The sequence below is a fragment of the Lampetra fluviatilis genome, chromosome 49, assembly GCF_964198595.1.
Source record: "Lampetra fluviatilis chromosome 49, kcLamFluv1.1, whole genome shotgun sequence".
In the NCBI taxonomy this organism is placed as follows: domain Eukaryota; kingdom Metazoa; phylum Chordata; class Hyperoartia; order Petromyzontiformes; family Petromyzontidae; genus Lampetra; species Lampetra fluviatilis.
This window is the reverse complement of record NC_136323.1, coordinates 2,300,534-2,325,321: the sequence shown is the minus strand read 5'-3', so window position 1 is coordinate 2,325,321 and position 24,788 is coordinate 2,300,534. Positions and strand designations below refer to the sequence as shown.

At 54.4% G+C, this 24,788-nt stretch overlaps 1 protein-coding gene across 1 annotated transcript in view; it reads left to right on the top strand.

The window, feature by feature from the left end:
• LOC144948348 (hemicentin-1-like) overlaps positions 1 to 24,422 on the top strand; it is a 127,411-nt gene extending 102,989 nt beyond the window's left edge. The window contains exons 76-107 of the mRNA XM_078877775.1: positions 391 to 512; positions 874 to 1,038; positions 1,643 to 1,750; positions 2,343 to 2,477; positions 2,761 to 2,895; positions 3,281 to 3,556; positions 4,054 to 4,271; positions 4,955 to 5,168; positions 5,717 to 5,851; positions 6,088 to 6,278; positions 6,809 to 6,890; positions 7,017 to 7,289; positions 7,583 to 7,756; positions 8,049 to 8,219; positions 9,136 to 9,306; positions 9,729 to 9,902; positions 10,168 to 10,338; positions 10,840 to 10,989; positions 11,345 to 11,482; positions 12,131 to 12,252; positions 12,443 to 12,728; positions 13,258 to 13,320; positions 13,811 to 13,930; positions 14,873 to 15,007; positions 15,724 to 15,843; positions 16,075 to 16,206; positions 16,795 to 16,923; positions 18,693 to 18,878; positions 20,374 to 20,544; positions 21,583 to 21,702; positions 22,746 to 22,872; positions 23,724 to 24,422. Of these exons, the coding sequence (XP_078733901.1) occupies positions 391 to 512; positions 874 to 1,038; positions 1,643 to 1,750; positions 2,343 to 2,477; positions 2,761 to 2,895; positions 3,281 to 3,556; positions 4,054 to 4,271; positions 4,955 to 5,168; positions 5,717 to 5,851; positions 6,088 to 6,278; positions 6,809 to 6,890; positions 7,017 to 7,289; positions 7,583 to 7,756; positions 8,049 to 8,219; positions 9,136 to 9,306; positions 9,729 to 9,902; positions 10,168 to 10,338; positions 10,840 to 10,989; positions 11,345 to 11,482; positions 12,131 to 12,252; positions 12,443 to 12,728; positions 13,258 to 13,320; positions 13,811 to 13,930; positions 14,873 to 15,007; positions 15,724 to 15,843; positions 16,075 to 16,206; positions 16,795 to 16,923; positions 18,693 to 18,878; positions 20,374 to 20,544; positions 21,583 to 21,702; positions 22,746 to 22,872; positions 23,724 to 24,162 (5,353 nt within the window). The 3' untranslated portion in view covers positions 24,163 to 24,422. The remainder of the gene's footprint in view (positions 1 to 390; positions 513 to 873; positions 1,039 to 1,642; positions 1,751 to 2,342; positions 2,478 to 2,760; positions 2,896 to 3,280; positions 3,557 to 4,053; positions 4,272 to 4,954; positions 5,169 to 5,716; positions 5,852 to 6,087; positions 6,279 to 6,808; positions 6,891 to 7,016; positions 7,290 to 7,582; positions 7,757 to 8,048; positions 8,220 to 9,135; positions 9,307 to 9,728; positions 9,903 to 10,167; positions 10,339 to 10,839; positions 10,990 to 11,344; positions 11,483 to 12,130; positions 12,253 to 12,442; positions 12,729 to 13,257; positions 13,321 to 13,810; positions 13,931 to 14,872; positions 15,008 to 15,723; positions 15,844 to 16,074; positions 16,207 to 16,794; positions 16,924 to 18,692; positions 18,879 to 20,373; positions 20,545 to 21,582; positions 21,703 to 22,745; positions 22,873 to 23,723) is intronic.
• The last annotated feature ends 366 nt before the right edge of the window (positions 24,423 to 24,788 follow it).

Here is a 24,788-nt window from a genome sequence, read left to right as displayed (position 1 = left end):
GTGTTGTAAACCCTCCTCCACCCGACATGGCCAGTTCATGAAGTTGTCACTTGACAGTGGGCTGCGTCGCCTGGAAGAGGGTTGATGACACATGTCTTATGTATCTTCGTGAAGTGGTTCAAGGTTACAAAAATTAGGCTGAACGGATGACACAGACAATATGAATAAGAACATTTCAATGAGACAAATGACAATTCTCAAATTGAATTGTGATCTTCAATTCAGACAAGTGATTAAGTCACAGGGGCAGCAAATTGTTACATGCCTGCCAGATAGTAAATGTTTATCAAATGTAAAATGTATTAGTGGGAATGCTTTATTTTTCTATTCATTTTAAAAAAACCTCACCGTAGATATTTAAATTGCAGAACCATGTGTATTGTGTTCCAGGCTGCTGTCGACAGGATCACTGCATTTCGCGTCGGCAGACCCCGAAGACACGGCACAGTACGAATGCACAGCAGCTAATGAGGTCGGAGAGGAGCGGATCACCATTGACTTCACCGTGCTAGGTATTAGGGCATTGGATCTTCTCCACAGGCACAAAGGACATGTCGGAGCGTTAATAAGGAACATGATAACGGAGTGTTTTATTTTCATTCCTCCCTTCTCCCACGGTTATTATATAATGTTCCTCCTGCCTACGCTGTTACCACCACTGCCATCCACTTCCTCGTCTCCCGAACGGCCGCCCCCTTTCCTACGAGCTCCATTGCTACCCTTCGTAACTGTCTCACCTGCAGCCCCCTTTCCATGTACATCCCCTCCACCGCCCTCTTCCTATCCCCTCTACCACCACCCACTTCCACACTGCTTCTAATCACTCCCGCCCACCTGCCTTCTAGCTGACGCCGTCCTCCCTACCCACCCCAGTGCCCCCGTCGATCGCGGACGAGGCCGACGACCTGGTGGTGACGCACGGCTCCCCCGTGCTGCTCACGTGCCACGCGAGTGGAGCGCCCGAGCCCAGCGTGCACTGGAGCAAGGATGGCACGCGGCTGCCCAACGCCGGCGACGGATTCGCCGTGCTGTCCACCGGTAACCGTGGCGACGTTTTTTTTTATAACAGCAGTGGCATCTCTGTTTAAACGGCCATCACTCTGAGGTCCATGAAAACGATGTTGGTGTGATGTTATCTTCCTTGCCTGGTATGCAGGAGGTCGGGGGTTTGATCCCGACCCTGACGCCTGTATATGTGGAGTTTTCATGTGTCTCTCCTTGTGGTCGAGTGGATATTTTTCCGGGTTCTCCGGTTTTTCCCTCCACATTTATAAACATGCATTGATATTTATCCAATTATTTTGATGCTATAAATGTCCAAATGTTGGGCCACTTTGTTGAGCTATCATTTTTGGCCATTTCGTTTCTGAAAAATAAGTTAGCACCTCAGTGGGCTTTGCCTGGTAGGATGGGGATGGTTTAGTTTTACTTGTATGTGTTTGGGTGATTTGTTTACTTTGTACTTTGCACTACTGTCATGTTTTTGTATTTTTTGGTTGTTGTAACGTTCTTACCCGGTGCCCCTACTGGACATCTGTGAAAAATATCTTTAGAGCTCATCCAGTCTCGATAAAATGATTCCCATTCTGAGTACAGAATGTTGTTGTCCTTGTTGTTGTTGTTGTCGCGCCGTGTTCCCCAGGTACAGTGGAGGTTCCGGCGGCCACGCCGAGCCACGCGGGCCGCTACACGTGCACCGCACGCAACGCGGCGGGCACGGCGCACCGGCACGTCTCCCTCACCGTGCAGGGTCAGTTGCCGCCGCCGCCACCGGCAGCCCACGGCACGTGCCGCAGGGATTGTCGGGATGATTTTGATTCTTTATCCTGGAATCCTCAAGGGGTCGGCAGGCAAGATGGCGCGCCCCTAGGACCCGCCCCTGGAACCTGCCCCTGTAGTCGTTCGTACAAACATATTCCTTCAGCGGCGATTAGATAATTACAGAAAATCACTCGGTCAATTAAATGGGGCAATCTCAGATATGGGCCGGCCAGTGTTAGAGTGAGCCGCTCGCATTGGAGAAGGTTGAGAGTTCAAGTCCCAGATGGGAGTTGACCCGGCCCATTATCCCTCCAGGGTTCCTCCTGTGTGAATAGCTCTTGTTATATAGCTGCTTATTGTTGGGTATTGCAAGTCACTCGGTCTGTTTCTTTTCATTTTGGAGTTAGCCAAATATAGCAATATAGGACCACAAAACTTGTTGGTGCCGGTTCTGGCTGCCTTCCCGCTCGTCTGCGGTTGCAGCACTCGCAAGCGGCGCTTGCTCCAACAGTCTGTGAGTATGGAGCCGTTAATCAAGGACGCATTTGTCTTTGTGCCGTGCCCCCCCCCCCCCTCACCAGGGCCCCCCATCGTGACGGTGCCCCCCTCGGCCGTGGAGGCTATGCTGCACTCGCGCACCACGCTCTCCTGCGAGGCCTCGGGCAGGCCGCAGCCTACGCTGTCCTGGCAGAGGGAGGGCGTCGACATCGTTAGCGGTGAGCCTTGAGGGTTTTATCGGCACGGAGATGGTGGCGAGAGATTTTCACTCACGATCAGTAGCAGTGGCAAATATTTGAACCAGTTCTGGGCCTCCTCTAGGTCGACTCAACATTAAATGAGTACTTGGTGCAGTGTGTAAACATCACCACTGGGGAGACAAATGTGGTAGAGCATGGTGGTAGCCTCACCACCACCCTTGTGCCGTATCACTGATGGCACTTTCCCCAACCGTTTGTTAAAGCTACATTGGGGAACTTTGTCTTTGTCTGAGCATGGCAGGCGGCCGGTTCTTAGTGCAGCCGGGCGGCTCGCTGCACATCTCGCAGGTGGCGCTGTCCGACGGCGGCACGTACGTGTGCGTGGCGCAGAACGCCGCCGGCACCGTGCAGGCCAAGGTCAAGCTGCTGGTGCACGGTGGGTGCCGCGTCGCGCTCACTCACACCACTCACACCCCGCACCCCACTCACCCCACTCGCACCACTCGAACCACTCGGGCTACGCACCCCACTCACACCACGCACCCCACTAACACCACTTGCACCACTCGCCCCACACACACCACATTCATATTCCTGCCAAACCTACCGAGTCAAACGAGAGGCTGCCGACTTTCAAACCTTTTTTTTCCCGCAAACTAGTTTTCAAAGCTCATCGTACGATGTCACTTGCTTCATTATAACACGGCCGCTGAACACAGGCCCAAATGCCCGATCCACGCGACAACGTAATATGTTCGTCTCTGTCCGCCGGTGGTGGCGGTACGGAGGATCGTAACGTCGCCACCTGATGCTGCCCGCAGTCCCCCCGGCGATGAGGCCCTCGGCGCGGGAACCGGTGGTCGTCGCCGGCGCGGTGGCGATCCTCCCGTGCGCCGCCGAGGGCAGCCCGGCACCCGAGCTGGCGTGGCTGGGCCCGGACGGCCGCTCCGTGCGGCGCGACGGTGCCCGTCACCGCCTCATGAGCAACGGCTCGCTGCAGGTGGGGCCGGCGCGGCCCAGCGACGCCGGCCGCTACACCTGCACGGCCTCCAATGCAGCTGGGACTGCCAGCGTGGACGTGGTGCTGACCGTGCACAGTGAGTGGCCGCTCCACGTTTCTGCGCGTCGATGCATCCGAAAGGATGTCCGCTGTGAGGATGGAGCAATGAAATCGGTTTGTGCGCAGGTGCCGGATGGATTATTGTATAGCAAGGTCGTAAGAGGTAGCAGTGGCCAGGTAAGGTCTTCATCCATCAGTAGATTGATCATGGCTGACGGTGATGACTAAGTTTAGGCGCTGTATGAATCTAAATTTTATTGCACTGCAAGTATGAAGTTCTATGTTGAGCCGCATGTTGAGAATTTCATCTCTCCGGCTTTCTCCAGGTACTGCTTACCGCGGGCATCTTCAGATGTCTAATTCGATGCCCGCAGTAAGCAGTGCATGGCAAAATGCTCGAAAGAGGAAATGCTGCTCACGCAGCCCGACCCCAAATACCGTCACTTGGATTACGAGCGGCCGCTAAACGTCACGCGCGCGGTGCGGCTCACGCGAACGTAACCTGGTCACCGCCTCGCTTCCCCATTGCGCCAGCCCCTCCGAGCGTCCGCGGCGCGGCCGGAAGCAGCGGTGGAGGCGGTGCGGGGGCGAGTCTCGTGGTCACCGAGGGCTCGCGCACCGTGCTGCCCTGCTCAGCCGACGGGAGCCCCGCGCCGAAACTGTCGTGGCGACGCGACGGCGATGTCCTCCGCGAGCGACCGGGCAAGTTCACCGTCCTGCAGGCCGGGGACCTCATCCTGGACGACGTGCAGGTGCCCGCGTCGATGCCTCAAAGTTCTTGTTTTTTTTTACTTTGAATTATAGGCCCAGGTAATGCTTCGTTGCTACGTGCCAACCTTCATAGGTGCTCACTAACCGCACTTGCCCCAATAGTCTGTTAAGGCTTTGTTTGACTATGAGAGTAGGCACTAAAAGTTAGGTCTCCACTTTACAATAATTATTGGATCTAGCAGAAAGTAGCATCCAGGGCATTAGCCATGGTGACCTCTTGGCTTGAATGATCATCAATTAATCACAATACATGCATTGACAATTGTCTGCGTAAGACCCTAATTGTGTTCCACAAGAATTGAGTATTTTTTTGTTGCATCGCAACCCCAAATTCGTTGAATCTAAACGCACGACTTTTCCCCAATACGAGTCGGGCACCGTCACTCCGCGTAACCGTCGACGTCAAACCGTGGACCTCGCGAGCATCAACACCACTGCCCGCTTCGATTGCTCGCCGGCAACGATTCAGATACCCGCCACGGGGGCTGCTCGTGAAGCCGGCCACCGTGGCGACGCGAAACACACATCGCACATCGACGACCAACTCTCCCGCCACGCGCGACGGCAACAACAGCAGCTACGACAATCATCGTTCACGTTCGCGAGGCGAATTTCATTCGTAAATCCCAATGCGCCCGACGTGGGACCCGTGCGTGTGCCGCAGGTGGGCGACGGCGGGGAGTACGCGTGTGTGGCGACGAGCGTGGCGGGCAGCGACGCGCGCACCACCCGCCTCGTCGTGCACGCGCCCCCGGCCTTCACGGAGAGGCCCGGCGACGTGTCGGTGGGGCGCGGCGAGCGGCTCACCCTCACCTGCGCCGCCACGGGAATCCCCGCGCCCACGCTCACCTGGAGCTTCAACAACCGCGGCCTGCCCGGTGAGACCGGGGGCAGCACGGGGGCGCGCGCGGCACCTCAAGGTGGACACGTCGATAATTTGAGATGGAGTGGAATCGGCGGGGACTGGCCACGATGGTGACCCAGGTCGCTCCTGCAAAAGAAACTCATCCTTGTCTCCTGAGTTCTCACCTGGTTCAACAAAATCAACTTGAAACTTCACTAGCTCAGGGTTAAAGATGAATGCTCACACGTGTCAAATAGTCCAGGTGGCAAAAAGTGTAATTGTGACCGTAGGATCGTGGCTACAAGGACATTGAGACAAATGTGTATTCTAGCTTCACCCTTGTTATGCATCATCAGTCGCAATATAACCACCATTGCAACTTTGTACAAACCGGTTGCTGTAGACTGTGGATTGTGTAGTAGCAGTGATGCACGTGGCAGCGGCGGCAGCAGCGGCACCGACAGTTGTGGCAGCAGCAGCAGTAGCAGCAGTGGCAGCAGTGGGTCGGCTCTATCTCGTCTGTCATTTCCCGCCCCCCTCCTCCCATCCCCATCATCGCCGTGGCGGCGGTGGCCGGGGCAGCGCGCGTGGACGAGGAGCGCGGGGTGAGCGAGGTCACGATCGAGCGCGCCACCAAGGACGACTCCGGCACGTACGTGTGCACGGCCGAGAACGAGGTGGCTTCCATCCGCGCCATCGGCTTCGTCTACGTCAAGGGTGAGGGAGGCCGCCCAGCGGAGCTTCCTGCTGCTCGTGCGCCATCGACGCCGGCCTCGCATGTTGGGCTCCCGGGGATCTGGGAACGATCGGAAACGGCTTCACGTGCCTCTTGTTGAATTCAGCTTGCGTTGCGTCGTTGCGGATGCCGCGGTCGATGTGTCCGGCCGCGCGCGATGCGACCGCGTGATTTTGATGCTGCGCGGTCTGCCGCCGTTGTTTTTGCCCGCCGGCAGAGGCCCCGGTGTTCCGGGGCGACCTGCACCCCAGCATGGTGGAGGCCATGGGCGGCAACGCCATCCTGGATTGCGAGGCGCGGGGGGACCCCCCTCCCAGCATCCACTGGAGCCGCATGGGGGGCTCCATGCCCGGCAGCAACCGTGTGCGGCAGCTGCACAACGGCTCACTCGCGATCTACGGCACCGTGGTACGTGGTGCCGTCGTGAGCGGCCGCGGCAGTGGCAGTCAAAATTACAACCGCCGGTGTGACGCTCACCATCGCTGTCATCGCTACTGATAGGAGAAGAAGAAGTAGCAGCAGCATCATCTTCTTCAGCAGCAGCATGATTATTATATTCTTGGTTCTTTCGGTAAAGCCACGTGAATTGAAAACAAAAAATCTAAAAATGAAAATGAAAGACAAATAATAAGATAAAATTTCAATGAAAATAATAAAAGAAAAATAATAAATTGAAAATAATAAAAGCAAAAAAACCCATGACGTTTCGATCGCAACACAAGCGGTCTTCTCTCCGCCTAAAGCAGCATGATTGTTTAACAGTCGCGATATAATCCCATCATGATGCATTTACATTATCCTCATAGCTGTTACAGTCAGCGTCGTCCATGCTGGTGAAAGTAGCAGGCACAGCAGTGTCTCGTCAGATAGGAGAAGAAAAGTGCAGCTTGCCGTGCATGACCTCTGCACTCCGCCCCATGTGACCCCGTCCCTGGCAGAGCGAGGACTCGGGCGACTACAAGTGCGTGGCGACCAACGACGCGGGCGCGGTGGAGCGCATGGTCACCCTCACCATCCAGAGTGAGTGAGCCGACCCGCACGGTCGAGCAGGCCGCCACCATCACCCTCACCGCCATCACCGTCGCTTTCCATCGGCGTCATCGCGCGTGACGTAACCAACGCCGCGCCGGCCGTCTCCGACGACAGGGGCGCCCTCGTTCGTGACCGAGCCCAAGGACGAGGTGGTGGAGGCCGGCGGTCGCGTGTCCCTGCCGTGCCGCGCCGACGGGCGGCCGCGCCCCGCAGTGGAATGGACTCGGGACGGCCGCCCCCTCCCGGCCGGCGACCCCCACGTCTCGGTGCTGCCGGACGGCACGCTAGCCGTGGAGGCGGCGCGGCCCGGCGACGCGGGGCGATACGAGTGCGTTGCTCGCAACCTCCTCGGATCGGCGCGCACAGGGGCCACGGTCAGCGTGAGAGGTGCGTGCGAGTGGGCGACCGCCCGCCCATCGTTATTGGCGCTCGCCTCAACCGTCTGCTGAAGGCGATATGGGGGGGGGGGGGGGATCTTTGTCTTTGTGCGCGTGCGTGCACATGGGGCTTCCCCTACACGCGCAGGCGAGCTCACTCCGGCAGGCGAGGCCACGTTGGCCGGGGCCCAGAAACTGCACCCAAGCAGGTTTTGTTTGGCCGGACAGAGGGGGAAAAACGGTCATGGCAAGGGCTGGATTAGAGGTGGGTTAAGAGTTCGAACTCAAATTTTTCCGCTGCAGTGCACGGCGCCTACTCTGCGTGGCAAGAGTGGAGTCCGTGTACGGCAACGTGCGGCGACGGAGTCAGCGAGCGCGTGCGGTCGTGCGACAACCCCGCGCCGGCGAACGGGGGACGCCGGTGCGACGGCCCAGCCTCCGAGACGCAGCCCTGCCATCACGCCCTGCCGTGCCCCGGTGAGATGGGCCAGGCGCCGCCATGCCTCCATCACCGCCTGACACACGCACCTCCGATTATCACGGTTGGCTTGCGTACAGTGCGAAAGAAGTTCAACACGCACGCATACGTGCTCATCACTCGCTCGCTCACTCACTCAATCACTTACTCGCTCATCTATTTGGCTACTCACGCACCCCATGAACGGACAACCACCACTCACTAAATTATTCCCTCGGTGACTCACTCGCCCACTCACTCGGCTATTCACCACTGACACAACTGCCCACGGACGCCCCCATGCATCCACAGTGGACGGGCAGTGGAGGGCGTGGGCCGAGTGGGGAGACTGCTCGCCGGGCTGCGGCCACGGGGAGCGCGAGCGGAGCCGCACCTGCAGCAGCCCCGCGCCGCAGCACGGCGGCCGGCCCTGCTCAGGCCTCGCCCTGGAGGTGGCCCCCTGCTTCACTCGGCCCTGCCCCGGTCAGTGCTGCTCACCCGCCAGTCACCCGAAGGACCGCTCGGTTCCCGTAACTGCCTCCCGTAGCCTCAGAGGTGCCTCCTTGAATTCGTGCTATAGATTTCATTTGCGAATAACTTTCTTTTGGTAAATTTATTTGATAAAAATTCCCGTGATGACCCTCGCGGCGCTCATCCACAGCTCAGTTCCCTCCGCTACACTCCCCCTTCTTTATTCGCCCGTTTAAACCAAACCACAGAGCGAGCTGTATCGCACCTCTTTTTTTTTGGAGCCTCTTTACTCGTGCATCTTTGCCGTCGTCTATTTTCGGCCTGTGCCCGCATTTAGTTTACGACCATCTTCTTGGTTCTTTCGGTAAAGTCACGTAGAATGGAAATAATAAAATAATAAAAAATAAAACATAATAAAATAATTCTCACGACGTTTCAGCCACAACGCAAGCAGCCGTCCTCAGGTGGAGGAACAGGTCTGTCGAAAGAACCAAGAAGATGAATCCCTGCAGTCATGAAAGCTTTAAATCGAAATTTAGTTTACGACCGTTAAACACCTCATTTGTCCGTCGCGCAAATATTTCTTCTCGAGCTCCCTGAACTCGGGGGTTTTTGTCTATGTTTTGCTGCTGCTGCGGCTGCTGATGTGCTCACGTAGCACCGGCGGATTCTCCCGTGGAAAATAACCGGGCAGTTGTGTAACAAATAAAATTGACTTAAATATTGTTTATTTATTTATTTAACAAATACGCATGTACGATACAAATATGCACGTGCAGTTGTTTTATTATTCTAAGTGCGTTCTTGAATCCTTCAATAACATCCGTGTTTTACAGGCAGAATTACTCACTGAACTGTTAAAGTCAAACGTTTCAGACACCGTAGCCTGATTCTCATGATCCCGTCATCGCTGTCTCGTCCCTATAAGTTGACGGCGGTTGGGCCACGTGGGGATACTGGTCGACCTGCACTACTTCCTGCGGCGGAGGAACACGGCGTCGCCAGCGCACGTGCTCAGCCCCAGCGCCAAAGCACGGCGGATCGCTCTGCGTGGGCAGCGATTCCGTGGTGGAGCCGTGCAACGAAGATTCGTGTCCCGGTTGGTTCCAGTGCGACCGTTACAAACCTCGTCATATCCCGTGCCCACACGTGGCAACAGTCGTGAATCCCCTACTGGCAGACCAATTCCCACTGCCGAGTCACCCCTTGTGCCACACAGGGACAGCTGACACTGGGGGGGGTACCTTTTGAAACGTGTTGAGATGAGATGAAAGTCGCTTACCGCGTGTGAAACGCTTTGAGATGACCCCGGGGTAAGGGGGCCGCTCTATCGAAGTGATTCACTCTCCTCGTTGTGTATTGCAGCAGTTGGTCATTCTCGGCGGCTCGGTTGGCCCAGCGTCGAGTCAACCTCGTCATTATTCTCCTCCCCCTTCTTCCCCTCCAACCCCCCCTCCCTCTGCTTCCCCCTCCTCTCCCTCCCTCCCTCTCCTCCTCGTCCCCCCGCCTCTCCCCGCGCAGTGCACGGCGCGTGGGCCCCCTGGGGCGAGTGGGACGAGTGCAGCCGCAGCTGCGGGGGTGGCGGCACGGCCCAGCGGCGCCGCTCGTGCGACAGCCCCTCGCCCGCGCACGGGGGCCGGGCCTGCGCGGGGCCCGACACGCAGGCCCGGCGCTGCGCCACCGAGCACTGCCCCGGTGCGTCCGTACACCGCTGAGACGCGACTCATCACTGATTCTTTTTTTGGCCGTACCTAACCAAAAAAAAAGAATCCATCGTGAATCGTGACATTGGCTGTGAAACCTCCGTGATAAGTTTATTGGAAAAATATTTTGTCCACCAAATCCGCTTGATTTATCGACAAAAAAATACTCAATCGGTGAAACGCAGAACCTGAACGGTAGCTGCGTGCCATAAAAATGGCACGAACACAATTGAACGTCTGCGCGTGTCTGCGAGCAGTGGATGGGAGCTGGGGAGCGTGGCAGAGCTGGGACGAGTGCTCGGCGTCCTGCGGCCGTGGCAAGCGGTCACGCGTGCGCGAGTGCGACGCTCCGCCGCCCGCCCACCACGGCCTGCCCTGCGCTGGCGAGGTCCTCCAGGTGTCCGAGTGCAACCCCCGGCCGTGCCTCGGTACGCGTCGCCCCGTGTCCCTCTGCCGCATGGGTTCGAGTCCCAGCCGTGGGCAACATTCCGCGTGCAGTGTGGCGGTGACGTGGCTCCCGGCGGTAGCGCGTCCGCCGCTTGCTGCGGGGGTTCGCGGTTCGAATCCGCGAGGCCGCCCTGGTTATGACTGCGGGTGTATTGCCACGCGAATAGGCGCTGTCTGCTTCACTCGTAGTTAAAGATTTCCTTCGAAATGCAGACCCCGTTTTGTGCTGCATAATGCTCAAACTTTGACAAATTTGGATCGAATCAGCCTTACATAAGCAACTGCTTTGATGAGTAACTCTTTGCAATGGAGAAACAAATGCAGCCAGGTGTGGTGCTGACCACACCACGCACCGGTGTGCCATGCCGGTCGTAACAGCCCCCTGCAAAAAGCACTTGCCTCTGCATTCTGCGAGGCTGCACGTGGCATCTTTGCATCTGTCGTGTGCGGCTGTGGCCGGGCTGTGGTGTGGTGTTGCCCAGATTACCCGCCGCAAGTGCGGGGCAGCCTCATCGGCCAGGTGAACGACGTGGAGTTCGGCGTGGCCCAGCTGCTCGCCAACGCGACGACGGACGAGTCGAGCGGCACGCGGATCGTGGAGGCCTCCATCTCCAACGTCCCGCCCGCCATCGGTAACGCTCGCCCGTGGAAGCGGTTTCCCTTCGCCAACAACAACGTCGTCCTCATCATGAGCACAGCTGCAGAAACACTCGGAGTATCACCAGCATGAGCTTCATCGTTAGAAGCATAAAAGCATCGCCATTGATCATGAGGATAATCATCATCATCGTCGTTAGCGACAGTAATAACAACCGTAGCATCGCCAGCAGCAGCAGCAGCATGCTCATGATAAAAATCGCCATCGGAAGAGTTATTGCCATCATCGCATGCAGAAGCAGTACCGTCGTAACTGCCAGCAGCTGCAGTAGAAGCAGCAGCAGCAGCAGCATCACAGCTGCCGCGTCCGTGCTGTGCCGCGTGGCGCAGGCCCGGCGCTGCGGGTGCTGGTGACGGTGCTCAGCTCCGTGTACTGGACGTCTGCGTTCGGGAACGAAGGCGCCCGGAACGGATTCCAGCTCACGGGGGGCGCCTTCCGCCGGGACAGCCAGCTCGCGTTCTCCACCGGTGAGGCTATGGCAGAGAGCGTGCTGTCCGTAGTGAGGGTTTGTATTCGTGGTGTTGAGTATGCAATGAGTATGTGAGGTACGGGGCACATCTCTAACCCGGGTCCTACCGCGATAATTTGGAGTTTTCCACCACTGGCTTCGAGCTGCCAATAGTGAGGAGCACTTCCATGCTCATTTGAGCAGGGAGACAGTTTATCTTACTTTTTGGGTCTTTAGGTAAAGTCACCTAGATAGAAAAATAATAGATCACGACGTTTCGATCACAACACAAGCAATCGTCTTCACCTGAAGACTTCACCTGAAGACGATCGCCTGTGTTGCGATCGAAACGTTGTGATCTATTATTTTTCTATCTACGTGACTTTACCGAAATAACCAAAGAGTATGAATTCCTGCAGTCACGAAAGCTTTAAATCATAGTTTATCTTATTATACTGCAACAATTATTGCAAGATAACGATGATAATGATGATGATGGTCCAGTACAATTATTATTGCGGTGAGTGTGTTGGAGATAGTGATACATTTTTTTCCCCTTTAACAATCATGTGGATGATAACCAATGACGGATGATGAAGTTGATGATGTCGTTGTTGTTGATGATGTTGACGTTGACCATGGTGTGGCGGCGGTCGCGATGCTGCAGGGGAGACGCTGCGGCTGACGCACGTTTCTCGTGGGCTCGACGCGGACGGCACGCTGCTGTTCGACTTGGTCCTCAACGGCTACCTCCCTTTGCTCACCTCCTACGACCAGCTCTGCCCGTCGGTGCGTCGATTACCGTTGCTGTTTGTTCCCTCTCCCGTTTGATTCCGCTCTTGCTATCGCTGGCGCCAGATCGTCGCGCGGCCCAACCCAAACGTTGATAATTATGAATCACAATATTGGCTGTGAAAACCTACTACGTGTTGAATGCTGGTTGCGAACACTCCGCTCATCCTCCCTTCACCCGCATCAGGAATTCAGTGAGGAATACATCCAGACGGGGCCCGGCAAGATCTTCTCCTACTCGGACGGCTGGCCCGGGGGCCCGGCCATCGTGAGCCAAGACGAAGCGGCGCCGGGCGGCGACTCTGATGCCGAATCGGGCGTGACGTGCGCATGGAACCACACGACGGCGTTCGAGCCCACGCTGGGCCTCATGACTTCGCCCACGCAGACGCTGCGCGTCTCGGCGATGGACTCGCGCTACGACGCCACGCGACAGCGGCTCACGTTCTCCCTCCAGGCCACGTTCGGCGAGGGTGCGACGAGCCAGCGGTCACGGCCCAAACGCCATTGGCTTGCCTTCTTGTAGACGCACTGTTAGGCTGCGTGTCCGATTCTGCCAGACACGAGTTTCAAAGGCGGGTCAATGAGACAGAAAATTCACCCTCGACCAAGAGTTTATATCATGGCCCGGCTCAGGCTTGGTTTCGGTTCAAGTGAGCTGACTCAAAGCCCACGCTTCACTTGAGTTGGCTCTGAGCCAGGCCCCAGGCACGGTCAGGATTTCCCTGGAGCTGAGCCTGAGACAGACCACAGCTGAGCCACTCACTCGCGCAGCTTTGGAAGCAGCTGAGCGGCTCAAGCCTGGGCTGAGTCTAAATGTTAGAGGCCGAACCAGAGCAGAGCCTTGACTAAGAACACGACCCTGAGTGACTTGCCACTCGGCTGATTTACCATTATTATTAGTCCTTTTCTAACTGCCTGGAGAACTAAGAACAGCAAGAACAACAACAAAACTAGGGAAGAATACTTGTTTTGAATTAAAATGTTGTGTTGTTTTGGCAGGAGAGAGCACGGATGGGTGTCCGCGTGGGTTTCTCTTTGACTCGGAGGGCCCCTACTGTGGAGGTGAGTGGCTTTTATTTGACCACATTGTGCCACCTGCCATTCTGAGTTGACGAAAACAACAATGCAAGTCTTTTGCACCGTGTGTAGCAAATCCCACTAATCGGAAGATTAGTGGGATTTGCTACACACGGTTAATTCTCAGAAGCCATCAACCAACAATTGTTTTGTTATTGGAGCAATTTCTTCAGAGTAAATGTAAATGGTAACACGCAGTCCCAGTTGAAACAATGAGATATTCATCAAATGTGTAGATATGTATATATGAGCTGCTTCATGGCGTTAAAGACATCGATGCCAGCGAGCTCGTTCTCCATCTTTCTAACCCTCCTGTTTTTCATAGCCGATGCATCATGCCGTGACGCATCGGGCCCCGCACATTGCCTCCAATATATATATTTTTCAAAAGACATCGATGCAATACAAGGTGACATTTTCTCACCCCCCCCCCCCCCACCTTGTTCCTCTTTCTCCGTGCGTCCCCCCGGTGCAGACGTGGATGAGTGTGCGCTCGCCCCTCCGTGCTCCCACCTGTGCCAAAACGCCGTGGGCACCTTCTCGTGCACCTGCCCGCGCGGCTACATTGTGGCTCCGGATGACCACACCTGTGTCGGTAACCACCCCCCCTCACCCCCCCCCCCTCCTCCCCTGCACGCTTCGCGATCCGCCAGCAACGTCTGACGCGTCTGCCCCGGACGTGGGGGTTGAATCGCGTATCGGCGAGCGTTGTAAAAAAAAAAAAAGGGGGGCGACCGCTGAACCGGTAACCGCTTTCAGAATCGACGACCGCTTCGGAATTTTAGGAACCAGGAGGCGATTCCACTGGAATCTTGACGACGAATGCACCGATTGGCACGCGCAGACACACTCTGCCCTACGCCACGCGCGACCTACATAAAGGCAGCGGCGGGGGGGGGAGGCGTTGAAGTAACTTTGCCCCCATTGTCTCAACTGCCGCCACCAGGAGATAGACTGCAAGTCCAACGCGCAAACCACTAACACCGTGGCAGCTGTAGATATGTTACATTTATTGTTAGAGACGTATCCGATAACCGGTAATGCAAGAACAAAAGATATTGTTTTACCACTGTGGTTTTTTTACTGGGGGTCAACGGCGGCTCGTGACTCCAGGTCGAGGAGGCTTAAAGAGTTCCCCAGATTTTTCCAGTCTCGGGTGACGAACCCGGGTGGATTAGTGGAACACGTGGAATGCAATGGCGGTGGCTTCATCGGTGATTTGCTGCTCCGATGAGCATCGAGGCGGTGCTCTTCTTTGATTTCCTGAGCCAGTGGTGGAAATTCGACATGTATATGGTGGGGAGTCTTATCCATAGGACATCTGCTGTTAACTACCCCACAAAGTGGTCACTCCATATAATTGACCCCAACCAGGATTTGAACTCGCTGACCCCGGGATTGCCAGCTGGCCGGATCGAGTGCATGGAATTCAGCCCAACGCCGGAGCATCATCATCATCATTATCATCACGATCATCAGCTTTAAAAAAACTAGACGCAAGCCGCCGTTATGTGTGTGCGTGTGTGCGTGTGTGCAGACGTGGACGAGTGCGTGGCGGGCACGCACATGTGCCACCTGGGGCAGGACTGCGAGAACTCCGCCGGCTCGTACCGCTGCGTGGTGCGCTGCGGACCGGGCTTCACGCGGACGCCCGACGGCACGCGCTGCAGAGGTGCCCCATGCCCACGCCCCCAAGGAAACCGCCCCGCCGTACAGCCGCCCTTACGGGCACCGAGCGTGCGATGATGATGATGATGTGACCCCTTCCCTCCAATTTGATCTTGTTCCGCAGATCCCGCCCGTCTGCTCAGTAGCGACGATCGGGTCTGAGCGAAGCCCGGCCATTGCCGTCTGTCGACTGCAAATCTCACGGCTCGGCTCGTTGATCAATTCCCTCGGTTCTACGTCTTTCTTCACGTCGTCAATCCAGCGAAATTGTTGTCTGCCCCTCCTCCCCCTCAATCCCTGCACTCTGCAGTGTATGTAGTGTACAGCGTATCTGCAGTGTCTGTGTAATGGCATTCTGTCAGGATCCACGCACTTACCCTACCCCACGTGACCAGCTGATTGACTATCCCTGCTGAACCCCATTCATACTACCGGGTGAACAGAGGTGGCGGGGGGGGGAGGGGGGGGGAATTTCAGAAACTTGCCGCTTATTTCAACCGCCGCGCCGGGAGATGGAATCGATTTGGCGACTTCTGCGTCGCAAATCCGGTGCGGGCTTCTTCTCCCGAGATGCCCATCAACGCCCCCCGCCCCACCCCCACCCCCCCCCAGCGTAGTGAAAAATCCCAGTCCCTCGTGTTCCGCCTCTCCTAACGTGCGCCGCGCCCTCCCTCCTGCTGCTTGGCTTCTCCGCGACTGCGGCCGCCGCCGCCGCCGCAGACGTGAACGAGTGCGAGGAGCTGGCGGAGGCGCCCTGCCAGCAGCGATGCCTCAACGTCCTCGGCAGCTTCCGCTGCGCCTGCCTCCCGGGATTCCTGATGAGCGGCCACAAGTGTGTGGGTGCGTATGCGCGCATCGCCACCGCTCTTCTCGCGCGGAGGCAAATGCGTAGCGGTTAGGGTTACCGTTGGTTAATGCGGTTAGGTTGGTTATGGTTAGAGACAACGTTAGAGCGAATGCATTAATTATGTTAAAGCGCGGAAATTTGTGAATGAGTGAGTACACCATTTAGCGGCTTGTCGATCGAATGACGGAGCGGCGCCGTGCGGTCCCCCCCTCCCTGTCGCGCAGAGGTGGGAGAGTGCCGCGGGGGCCGCTGTGCCTCCAACCCTCTGTGCAAGGCGGCGCGTGGCGGCACGCGGTGCCTCACGCCCTCCTCCTGCCCCGCCGGGACGCTGCGGGACCACAACGGCACCTGCCAGGGTGGGCGACGGGCGGTCACGGCCGTGGGGGGGGGGGGGGGCCCACTCATTGTGTTTGCTTCAACCAGCATCTCCGACGTGATGAGTTATATTTTATTACTTCCGCTGTGCTGCCGGCGTCGTGCCCTGCATCTCTCTGCGTTAGAGAGCCCTTCCCATGATCCTTTATCCACACAAGGGGCACTGCACTTTCCCACACGCCTTGCTGTCGAGATGTTAATTGAGAATTAACTTTTGAATTGTCAGAGCTGGATCCTTTGACATTTAAAGTTGTGCTGATGATGATGTTGATCGTTATCATCATCATCATCATCTTTACCCAGACCCATGCATACCCACTCAGACCACACTAACAACAACAATAATGATGACGACATATCAACGGTAGTTTCCCTGTGACTATACTCATCCCTACCATAAGAATGTGGAGTTTGCAGCACCACTTCAGGACCGTTCGTGGAGACGAGCACCACTCCGTGATCACGTGAGCATGGGGACTCGATGGCTGTCGCTTGCTTCGGACTATTATTACATTTTCTGACGGAGCTGCACTGCGTCGAACGACGCCCTGCCTGTGGTTGCTCGTCAGACGTGGATGAATGCAGGGAGGGGACGCACAGGTGTGCCTACAACCAGGTGTGCGAGAACACGCACGGGGGCCACCGCTGCAGCTGCCCCAGGGGGTACCGCTCCCAAGGCTCGCGCTCGTCCTGCGTGGGTACGCACGCCACTCCGGGGCCCCCCGACACCCACGCTGCTCCGTCGCTGCGACCGTAGTCATCATCGTCATCATCGTCGTCATCATCGTCATCAACACCGTCATGATGATATGTGGATTATCATCATGTGGCTGCCATCAATTTCCACGTGATGATAAGCCGCTTCAGAGAGCTATCATTTGTTTCCATGTCACTTCTGAAATAAGTATAACCAGTAAAAACAAAGTTTTTCACTATAAATCCTTTATATGCGTGGCGGCTAGAGTCCTCTCGTCCTCTGGCTTGAGATGGCTGCCACATATGGGTCAGATGATTGCATTGCACCATTAAGCAATTGGTAATTAAATATAATATTTTTGTCCTAAAAAGTGTCAAATTTGGGGAAAAAACTTTTTCACGAACATTAATTGTCACGCACAACGAGTCTGTGTGGAAAATGTCAGCTCGATTAAATCACGGGAAGTGGGTTAAAAAACGACCGAAAGATTTGCACGGTCCTAAGCAAGCAAGCGAACTTAATATAAAGGATTTAAAAAGAGCTATATAGCTCGGTGGGCCTGACCTGGTAAGGAAATTTCAGCAATGCTTAAAAAAGGCACGAAAAAAAACACGTTTAGGATTCTAGATTTGAAGCTTTCGTGACTGCAAGAATTCGTCCTCTTTGGTTTTTTTCGGTAAAGTCACGTAGTTAAAAAATAAAATAACTGAAAACAACTAAATGAAATCACAACGTCGTGATTTTATTTGGCTGTCACTTGCTTCAGATTTAATTTAGTAGTTTTAATTAATTTTATTTAATTTTTTACCAACGTGACTTGACCGAAAAAAAACAAAGAGTACGTTTAGGATTCTTAATAGTTCTGCACATTCTGTTTTGCTGAGCGTCATTCGTACAAATATCTTTTTTTTTTTTTACTTTTTTTTATAATAATTTCTAACTCGCGCAGTTTTTTTTCCGCACAGAGGCGTGGGAAACCGTGAATGGGAAGGCGGCCAGAATCGGCGCCAACAAATGCCCAAGCTCTGTGGTCCTATGTTTGGATGTTTGACCAAATCCATTTGTGCGCGTTGATACTTGTGGGAGGAAACCGGAGTGCCCCGACGAAAACCCACTCGTGCGAGGAGGGGGGGGTGGGGGGGAGCAACGCTCGATCCCACATGATGGAAATCCATTCACGTGCCGTGCGCCATCGTGCCGTGGCATTGTCGGGAGATGGGCAACATCCACCAACCCTCACCGTCACGGTGTCTGATTTATAGTCGTGCGTAGCCACCAGCGCCCCGGCAATTTTGGTTGCTTGTTTTACGAACGTCAAAGGGCTCCCAACAGGTTAAAGCGATAGAGGTTTTTTTGGGTTAGATTGCGTAAATATTTAAGTGTGTCGTTAAACCCGCCACCACCCGACACAGCCAATTAGTAAGGTTTGTCACGAAAACAGAACGTGGCCAATTCGTTACTAGTACAGCACACCGGTGTGTTGGAGAGCAAAGCCACAACATTTACAATCTGAGTATGACGGTTTAACGACACATTTAAATATTTACGCGATCTAACCCTAAAAAACATGCATTACGGATGATATTGGCCGCGAAAGCCTACGTGTTAAACAGGTTAAAGCAAGTTTATCGGCGATCCTAAGGGTAGTGGCAGGAACGTCCCAAGCCGCCCCGCGCGGCTGTCCTGTCGATTTCCTTAAAACGCAAACTGCCGTGTGCCACCTACACCCCCTCCTTCCCCCCCCACCCCCGTGCCCCACCACGTGTCCAGACATCGACGAGTGCCATCAGGCACCGCGGCCGTGCAAGCACCAGTGCCGCAATTCGCCCGGCAGTTTCCACTGCGTCTGCCCCCCCGGTCAGCATTTGCTCCCCGATGGGCGATCCTGCTCTGGGAGGAACGGCGGTGGTGGCGGCAGCAATGGAGTGGGTGGCGTCGTGGACGTTCCAGCGGCAGGTGAATGATCCGTTTGTTCTCGTGGCCGCTTTCCTGTGCATTGCCAAATGTTTTTGCCCCGAGCTAGAAATGAGGTCATTGTTACGCAGAGGAAAGAGCAAATGTAATCTCTTCGTAAATGTTGCTTCCTGAGAAAGATGTACACATACGCATTTGTGAGATGTTCAACAAAGTCCAGGCTCAGCGGATGAATCCAAACATTCGGTGTTGCATTGTCTGCTCATTCAGGCTTTCAAAGGACATAACGTTTCTTCTATCACAACACTGCTAGGCGACGCATAACCCTGAGAACCTAAAACGCCATTGTGCAGTTCTGGTTGAAGTGTGCTGCCTGATCCTCCACACAGCCGTATCTGGCACCCAGACGTTAATCTGGGTGGCTCATTAAAGGGATGATTCATGACGAACACTTCCTGCAAATGATGAAAAAACCCATCACAATAGGAACTGAAAACACAATGTTTGGTGGCCTAAGCAATAATACGGCCACTCCTTCAGCTCCTTTAAGCCGATGGCTTTGACAGGGCCGAGGGCACTGTGCCGTGCAGTGTGGTGGTCACGATATGGGGGCCGTACCTGCCTGATGTTTGTGAGCACACTTCTTTGCGTGTTGTTAAATCAACATCTACACAAGAACATACTTATTGTGATTTTTATTCCACTTGTTTGACCAGGAAAGCCTCGTTGAGTCTAAAGGCTCTTCTTCAGCAGAGTCCTGCCGAGTTTTTCGCAGCAGTGGGGCAATGTTGCCATTTGTAATCCCGATTAAGTAATTTGCAGGCAATTTTTCAGCATTGGGATGTTTGGTTCAATGCAAGTTGCATTGTTTTTTGTTTAGCGATGAGAGGAAACCAGAGGACCCGGAGGAAACCCATGCAGAACATGGGGAGAACGTGCAAACTCCACACAGCAGAGTGCCTGAGCCGGAATCAAACGCAGGCCCTTCTTGCCGTGAGGCGCGAGTGTAACTGCTGCGCCACGCTGCTGTACAAAAAATACGCCTTAAAGAATGGCCTACGTGGAGCACACTTTGAAAAATTACACTCATGCACAGGACGCTGTTCGCAGATCTCTGCGTGGTGCTGATGTGTGTGTGTGGGGCGTGTGTGTCCAGCGCTGATTGTGTGTGTGTGTATGTGGCGGGGAGTGGTAGTGTCGTGGTTAGTGCGCTGCACTATGAACCCGGCGACACGAGTTCGATTCCCACTCACGGCCAACACCAGGTCACGGTTATTTAAGCCGGTCCTGAGCCTCCCCTAGGTCGACTCAGCCTCAAATAAGTACCTGGTGCAATGCGTAAAAATATCGCCACTAGCGAGACGAAGGCGGCCGGGCGTGGTGCTGGCCACCCACCCCATCGTGTGCCGTGCCGGCCTTCATTGGTGCTTGCTAACAGCACTTGCCCCTACAGTCTGTTCAGGTTATACGGGGGATCTTTGTTCTTGTCCGGCGCTGATGTGTGTGTGTGTGCGCGGGGCGTGTGCGGTGCACGCAGTGTTGACGGTGCGGCAGGACAGGGGCGACGTGGTGCAGCTGCAGAACGCGGGGCAGCTGCTGGCACTGCTGGGCTACGGCACGGGTGGGGGAAGCGTCCGCTCCGTGTCCACGCGCACCGTCGCCGAGCAGTGCCCCGAGGGGTACCGGGAGTACGGCACCAGCTGCCTCGGTACGGCGCGCCTGCCACACGGTGCACACCGCGCGGCGCTCCTCTGAGCGTTGCCTTGCCGCACGTGCACAGCCCCCTTGATGAAAACTTGCGCTGAGCGCAGGCCCAAAGGCCACGTGGGGCAGTGAGGGATGGCAACAGCTTGAGGAGGGCTTTAATCTGCAGTGGATTGATCATGGCCGATGATGATGATGATGAGACCTGCCTTTAACGTGGGAATGTACTTTCGACACAACATTTCAACCGCTGGCTTGGGGCTTCATGTGAAAAATATTGAGGATATACAGCATCATGTACACAGTTTGTAAAGCACTGGTCTAAAGGTCCAAAACATCTAGTAGCCAGCAATAAACAGGACAATAGAAATTGTAATAGATAAGAGATATGAGATATTTCAATAAGAGCTGATGCTGCTAAAATTGCGAACTCTCAGAACGCTGTGTAGCTAATGGGATCTGTAAAATACTTTATTTTTTTTACGTGAAGGGAATGATACGTGACGGACGGCATTTAGTTTGCTTATTTTGTTAGATATTAGCAGCTGGCTGTGGGACTCAAACTGATCAACTCATCAGTATACTACCATCACCATCATCAGCCATGATCAATCTACTCCTGGATGAAGGTCTTTCCGGTGGCCACCACCACTCATAAACCCGCAATGCAATGGTCTATCCGGCACATGCACACACACTGATCTCATTGCTCCATCTCTTTCAGACGAGTTCCATTCCTTGGCTGCCACTTCCTTCATTATGCTTGGCCATCGCCCCCTCTAGCGACGTTTCCTGTCCAAGGGTGCTTATCCTAGTTAGGATGCAGTTATTAACCCACGTGGGTCCTCTCTCTCTCTCTCAATGTAACCGCAAGCATCCATCCTCTTCCCTGGTTGTTTTGCACACCTTTCAGCTGTTTATTCCTCCACTAACGACCGTGTTCCTGAGCTACGAGTCGCAGGCGGGCGTGCTATGAGGCTGCCGCGTACAGACGGTGGGTGCTGCTGTGGCTCTCACCCTCCTCCGCCCCGATTCTCTGCAGACGTTGATGAGTGCCGGGAGGCAGACAGATGCCAGCACGAGTGCAGGAACTCTCCCGGGAGCTTCTCCTGTCTCTGTCCTGGCGGCTACCGCCTCGCCACCAACGGCCGGACCTGCCAGGGTAAGTCACAGCAGCAGCAAAGACGAGGAAATGTATTCGCTTGGGAGTTGTTGTTGCTTTAATGCTGAGTATCCGTGATGTATGAACGAGTGTTGATTTAGGCCACTTAATGGGAGGTGTGGGGCTGGGTGGGGAGGGGCTGGTCACCCCGTGGTGCACTTATAAAACTCAACGTTTAACCTACTCACGCCGGCTTGTGCCCGCCCTCACAGTCGGCCATATTTGCGGAATACACCACGCCGCCGTTGACCCTGGCCATTGACCGAGCAACCCAACGTTCCTACCAGCTCCCTCCGCAGGAATTTGTTCACGCGGTTTACGAGCTTTTCACTACGCGCTGCTCATTATAACGTAAAAGAACGGAGGTTAATTTAAATATTGGCCGAGCATCACCTCCAACATTGGTGTATCAAGTGCTGTGACGGTTCCACCTGAAGACGGAAGCTTGTGTTGCCTCCGAAATGTCGTGATTTAATTTATTTTCCTTTTTTACCCACGTGACTTTACCGAAAAAAACAAAGAGTATGAACCCTTGCAGTCACGAACGCCTCAAATCTAGAACCAACGGTTTGCACATTGCACTATAGTCCAAGCAATCGAGATGTTATTTCTGTCGATCATACAAAACATCCGTGCATATTGGTATCGGTGTGTTTCCCTGTGCCTCCGCTAGGTAAACCTCAGGCCTAAAATAACCATTCTCGCAAATGTTCCAACATTAGAACTGCAGATACAGCGGCGTTCGCTCGCAGCACTCTCCGCAGGAGTCTACACGAACAAGTGGGGATGTGTTTGTCTTTGCTGCGCATTTCATACGCGTCAATAAGTGAACGGGGTCACCTATTGACGCGTATATGCATGCAGAGCGAACACGTGTCCATGGCGTGCAGTAAGCCAGCGGTTCTTAACCTGGGGTGCACGCACTCCCTGGGGGTGCGAGATGCCCTTTCTGAGAACCAATGGAGTGCAGGCTACAGTAAAGGTGAAGAACCACTGCATTAAGTGAACGTGGGGGGGGGGGGGTCACCTGTGTGTATCGCCAGATGTGGACGAGTGCTCGGAGCAGAACGTCAAGTGCGGACCCAGTCGGATGTGCTTCAACATACGGGGCGGGTACCAGTGTGTGGACACGCCCTGCCCGTCGGGGTATCAGAAGGACTCGTCCTCAAGGTGCACAGCACTCATCAGCACGTCACCTGCAAGGAGTGATACTCAAGTCACCAGTTCGTGCTGCTGCTGTGCACGTGCATTGATTCGTTCACCCCGTGTTGTGTCTCACCCGTACTGTGTTCAGCCACTATACTGCAGATCACAACAACACGCAAACTCGCACAGTCACTCACCCACTAACTCACCCACTAACTCACACAGTCACTCAGCCATTAACTCGCACCGTCACTCACCCACTAACCCACCCACGAATTCACGCAGCCACGCATTAAAAGATAAAATAATGTTTAATTATTTTTTATAATGGCATATAGTATTGGCATCAGTATGACGTAAGTATACCAAGTTTGCAGTCGATACCACATTGGGAAGTGGGTTAAAATTTAGTTTTAAGATTTGAGGATACAACAACAATGACAACAACAACAGACAGAGTGAGGGGGTGGATGCCCAGCACTTTGCCGGACCACCTTTGTCTCCCTAGTGGCAATGTTTACACTTTGCACCAGCTACTCATTTGAGGCTGAGTCAACCTAGGAGAGGTCCAGGACCAGTTCAGATAATCATCTGATAAATTATCTGAACTTGAGTGCAGTGGGGTTTTAGATAATTTCGGACTGCGTGAGAAATGTTCAGAGCTTACGCACCTGATTCAGTGTCAGATAAAGCTGCTTTACACCCAATTCTAAGCTGCCGAACACCTGCACATAAATTAGTACCTACGTCTTTGGATTCCAGATAATTCATTTAATTAACGTATTTTTATGCTTAATTAAACTGTGAGTGTGCCCCATACCCATTCTTATAGCCCTCACGTTGACATTGCCTCCCTGTCCCCCTACCCCGTGCAGCCACTGCGTGAGGTCCTGCCCGAGCGCCAGCGACCTGGAGTGCACCTTCGTGCCCTTCGTGCTGGAGTACAAGCTGGTGTCGCTGCCCGCCGGAGTCCCCGCGGGCACCGACCTCATCCGCCTGAGCGCCTTCACGCGCGCGGGCCGACCCCACACGCGCACCTCCTTCTACAGCATGGAGCACGAGGCCACGTCGCCATTCGGCGTGCGCGAGGAGGGAGCCTCCGTCGCCTCCGTCTCGAGCTTCTTTGGCTCGGCCAACGGCGGTGGGGGCGGCAGTAACGGCGGCGGCCGCGCGATAATATTTGCGCGCAAGGCCCTGCAGGACAACCGCATTTACCGCCTCAAGGTGCGAGCGTTGTCCTTCAGCGAGACGGGGAAGGTGGACCATCAGACCACGTTCGTGGTCATAATATCCGTGGCTGCCTTCCCGTACTGAGGTCGTTAATGCCACGCAGCCGGATTCTCAGGAGCTTGCTACAGCATCAGGAGCTTTGCTGCCGCAAAGAGTGGCATAAATGGCGTGGTTTTATTGTAATTTTTGTCATTCACGAAGGGAGTTCTTTATTAAACTCAGCAATTTGATTATGAGTTTGAGCGCTCCGAAAATGTATTCCTTGAAACACAATTGACCTAGAAATTGTAAAATGACAAAGTATCCCTGACACTAGGGTATTTATAATTAGTGCCTTTATCATGTCTGCCATCGTGTATTTTTTATTCTTTGAACCCAATTACTTTTATTGGTGTCTTTATCATTTAATTTTTCATTCAATTTCATTTTCTAAAGTTTTATATGAAAAAGAAACCAATGTGATGAATGGTGTAAAAGTGTTTATATCCTTTTAAATCCCAGGTTACAAGGTGACATGCCAATTTCACCATTCAGGTTTATTAATGTATGCTTTTACTAAGTATTAGTGGCTTTCGTTTAAAAATTGTGCTGTGCGTTTGCAATGGTTAAAGTGGATGGGCAATGGGAGCTTCGGCTAACCAAGGGGTGACTTTTAAGCCAAGTTACCTTGGGTACTACTTGCAGAGCCCACTTCCCCCAACAGTTTCAGT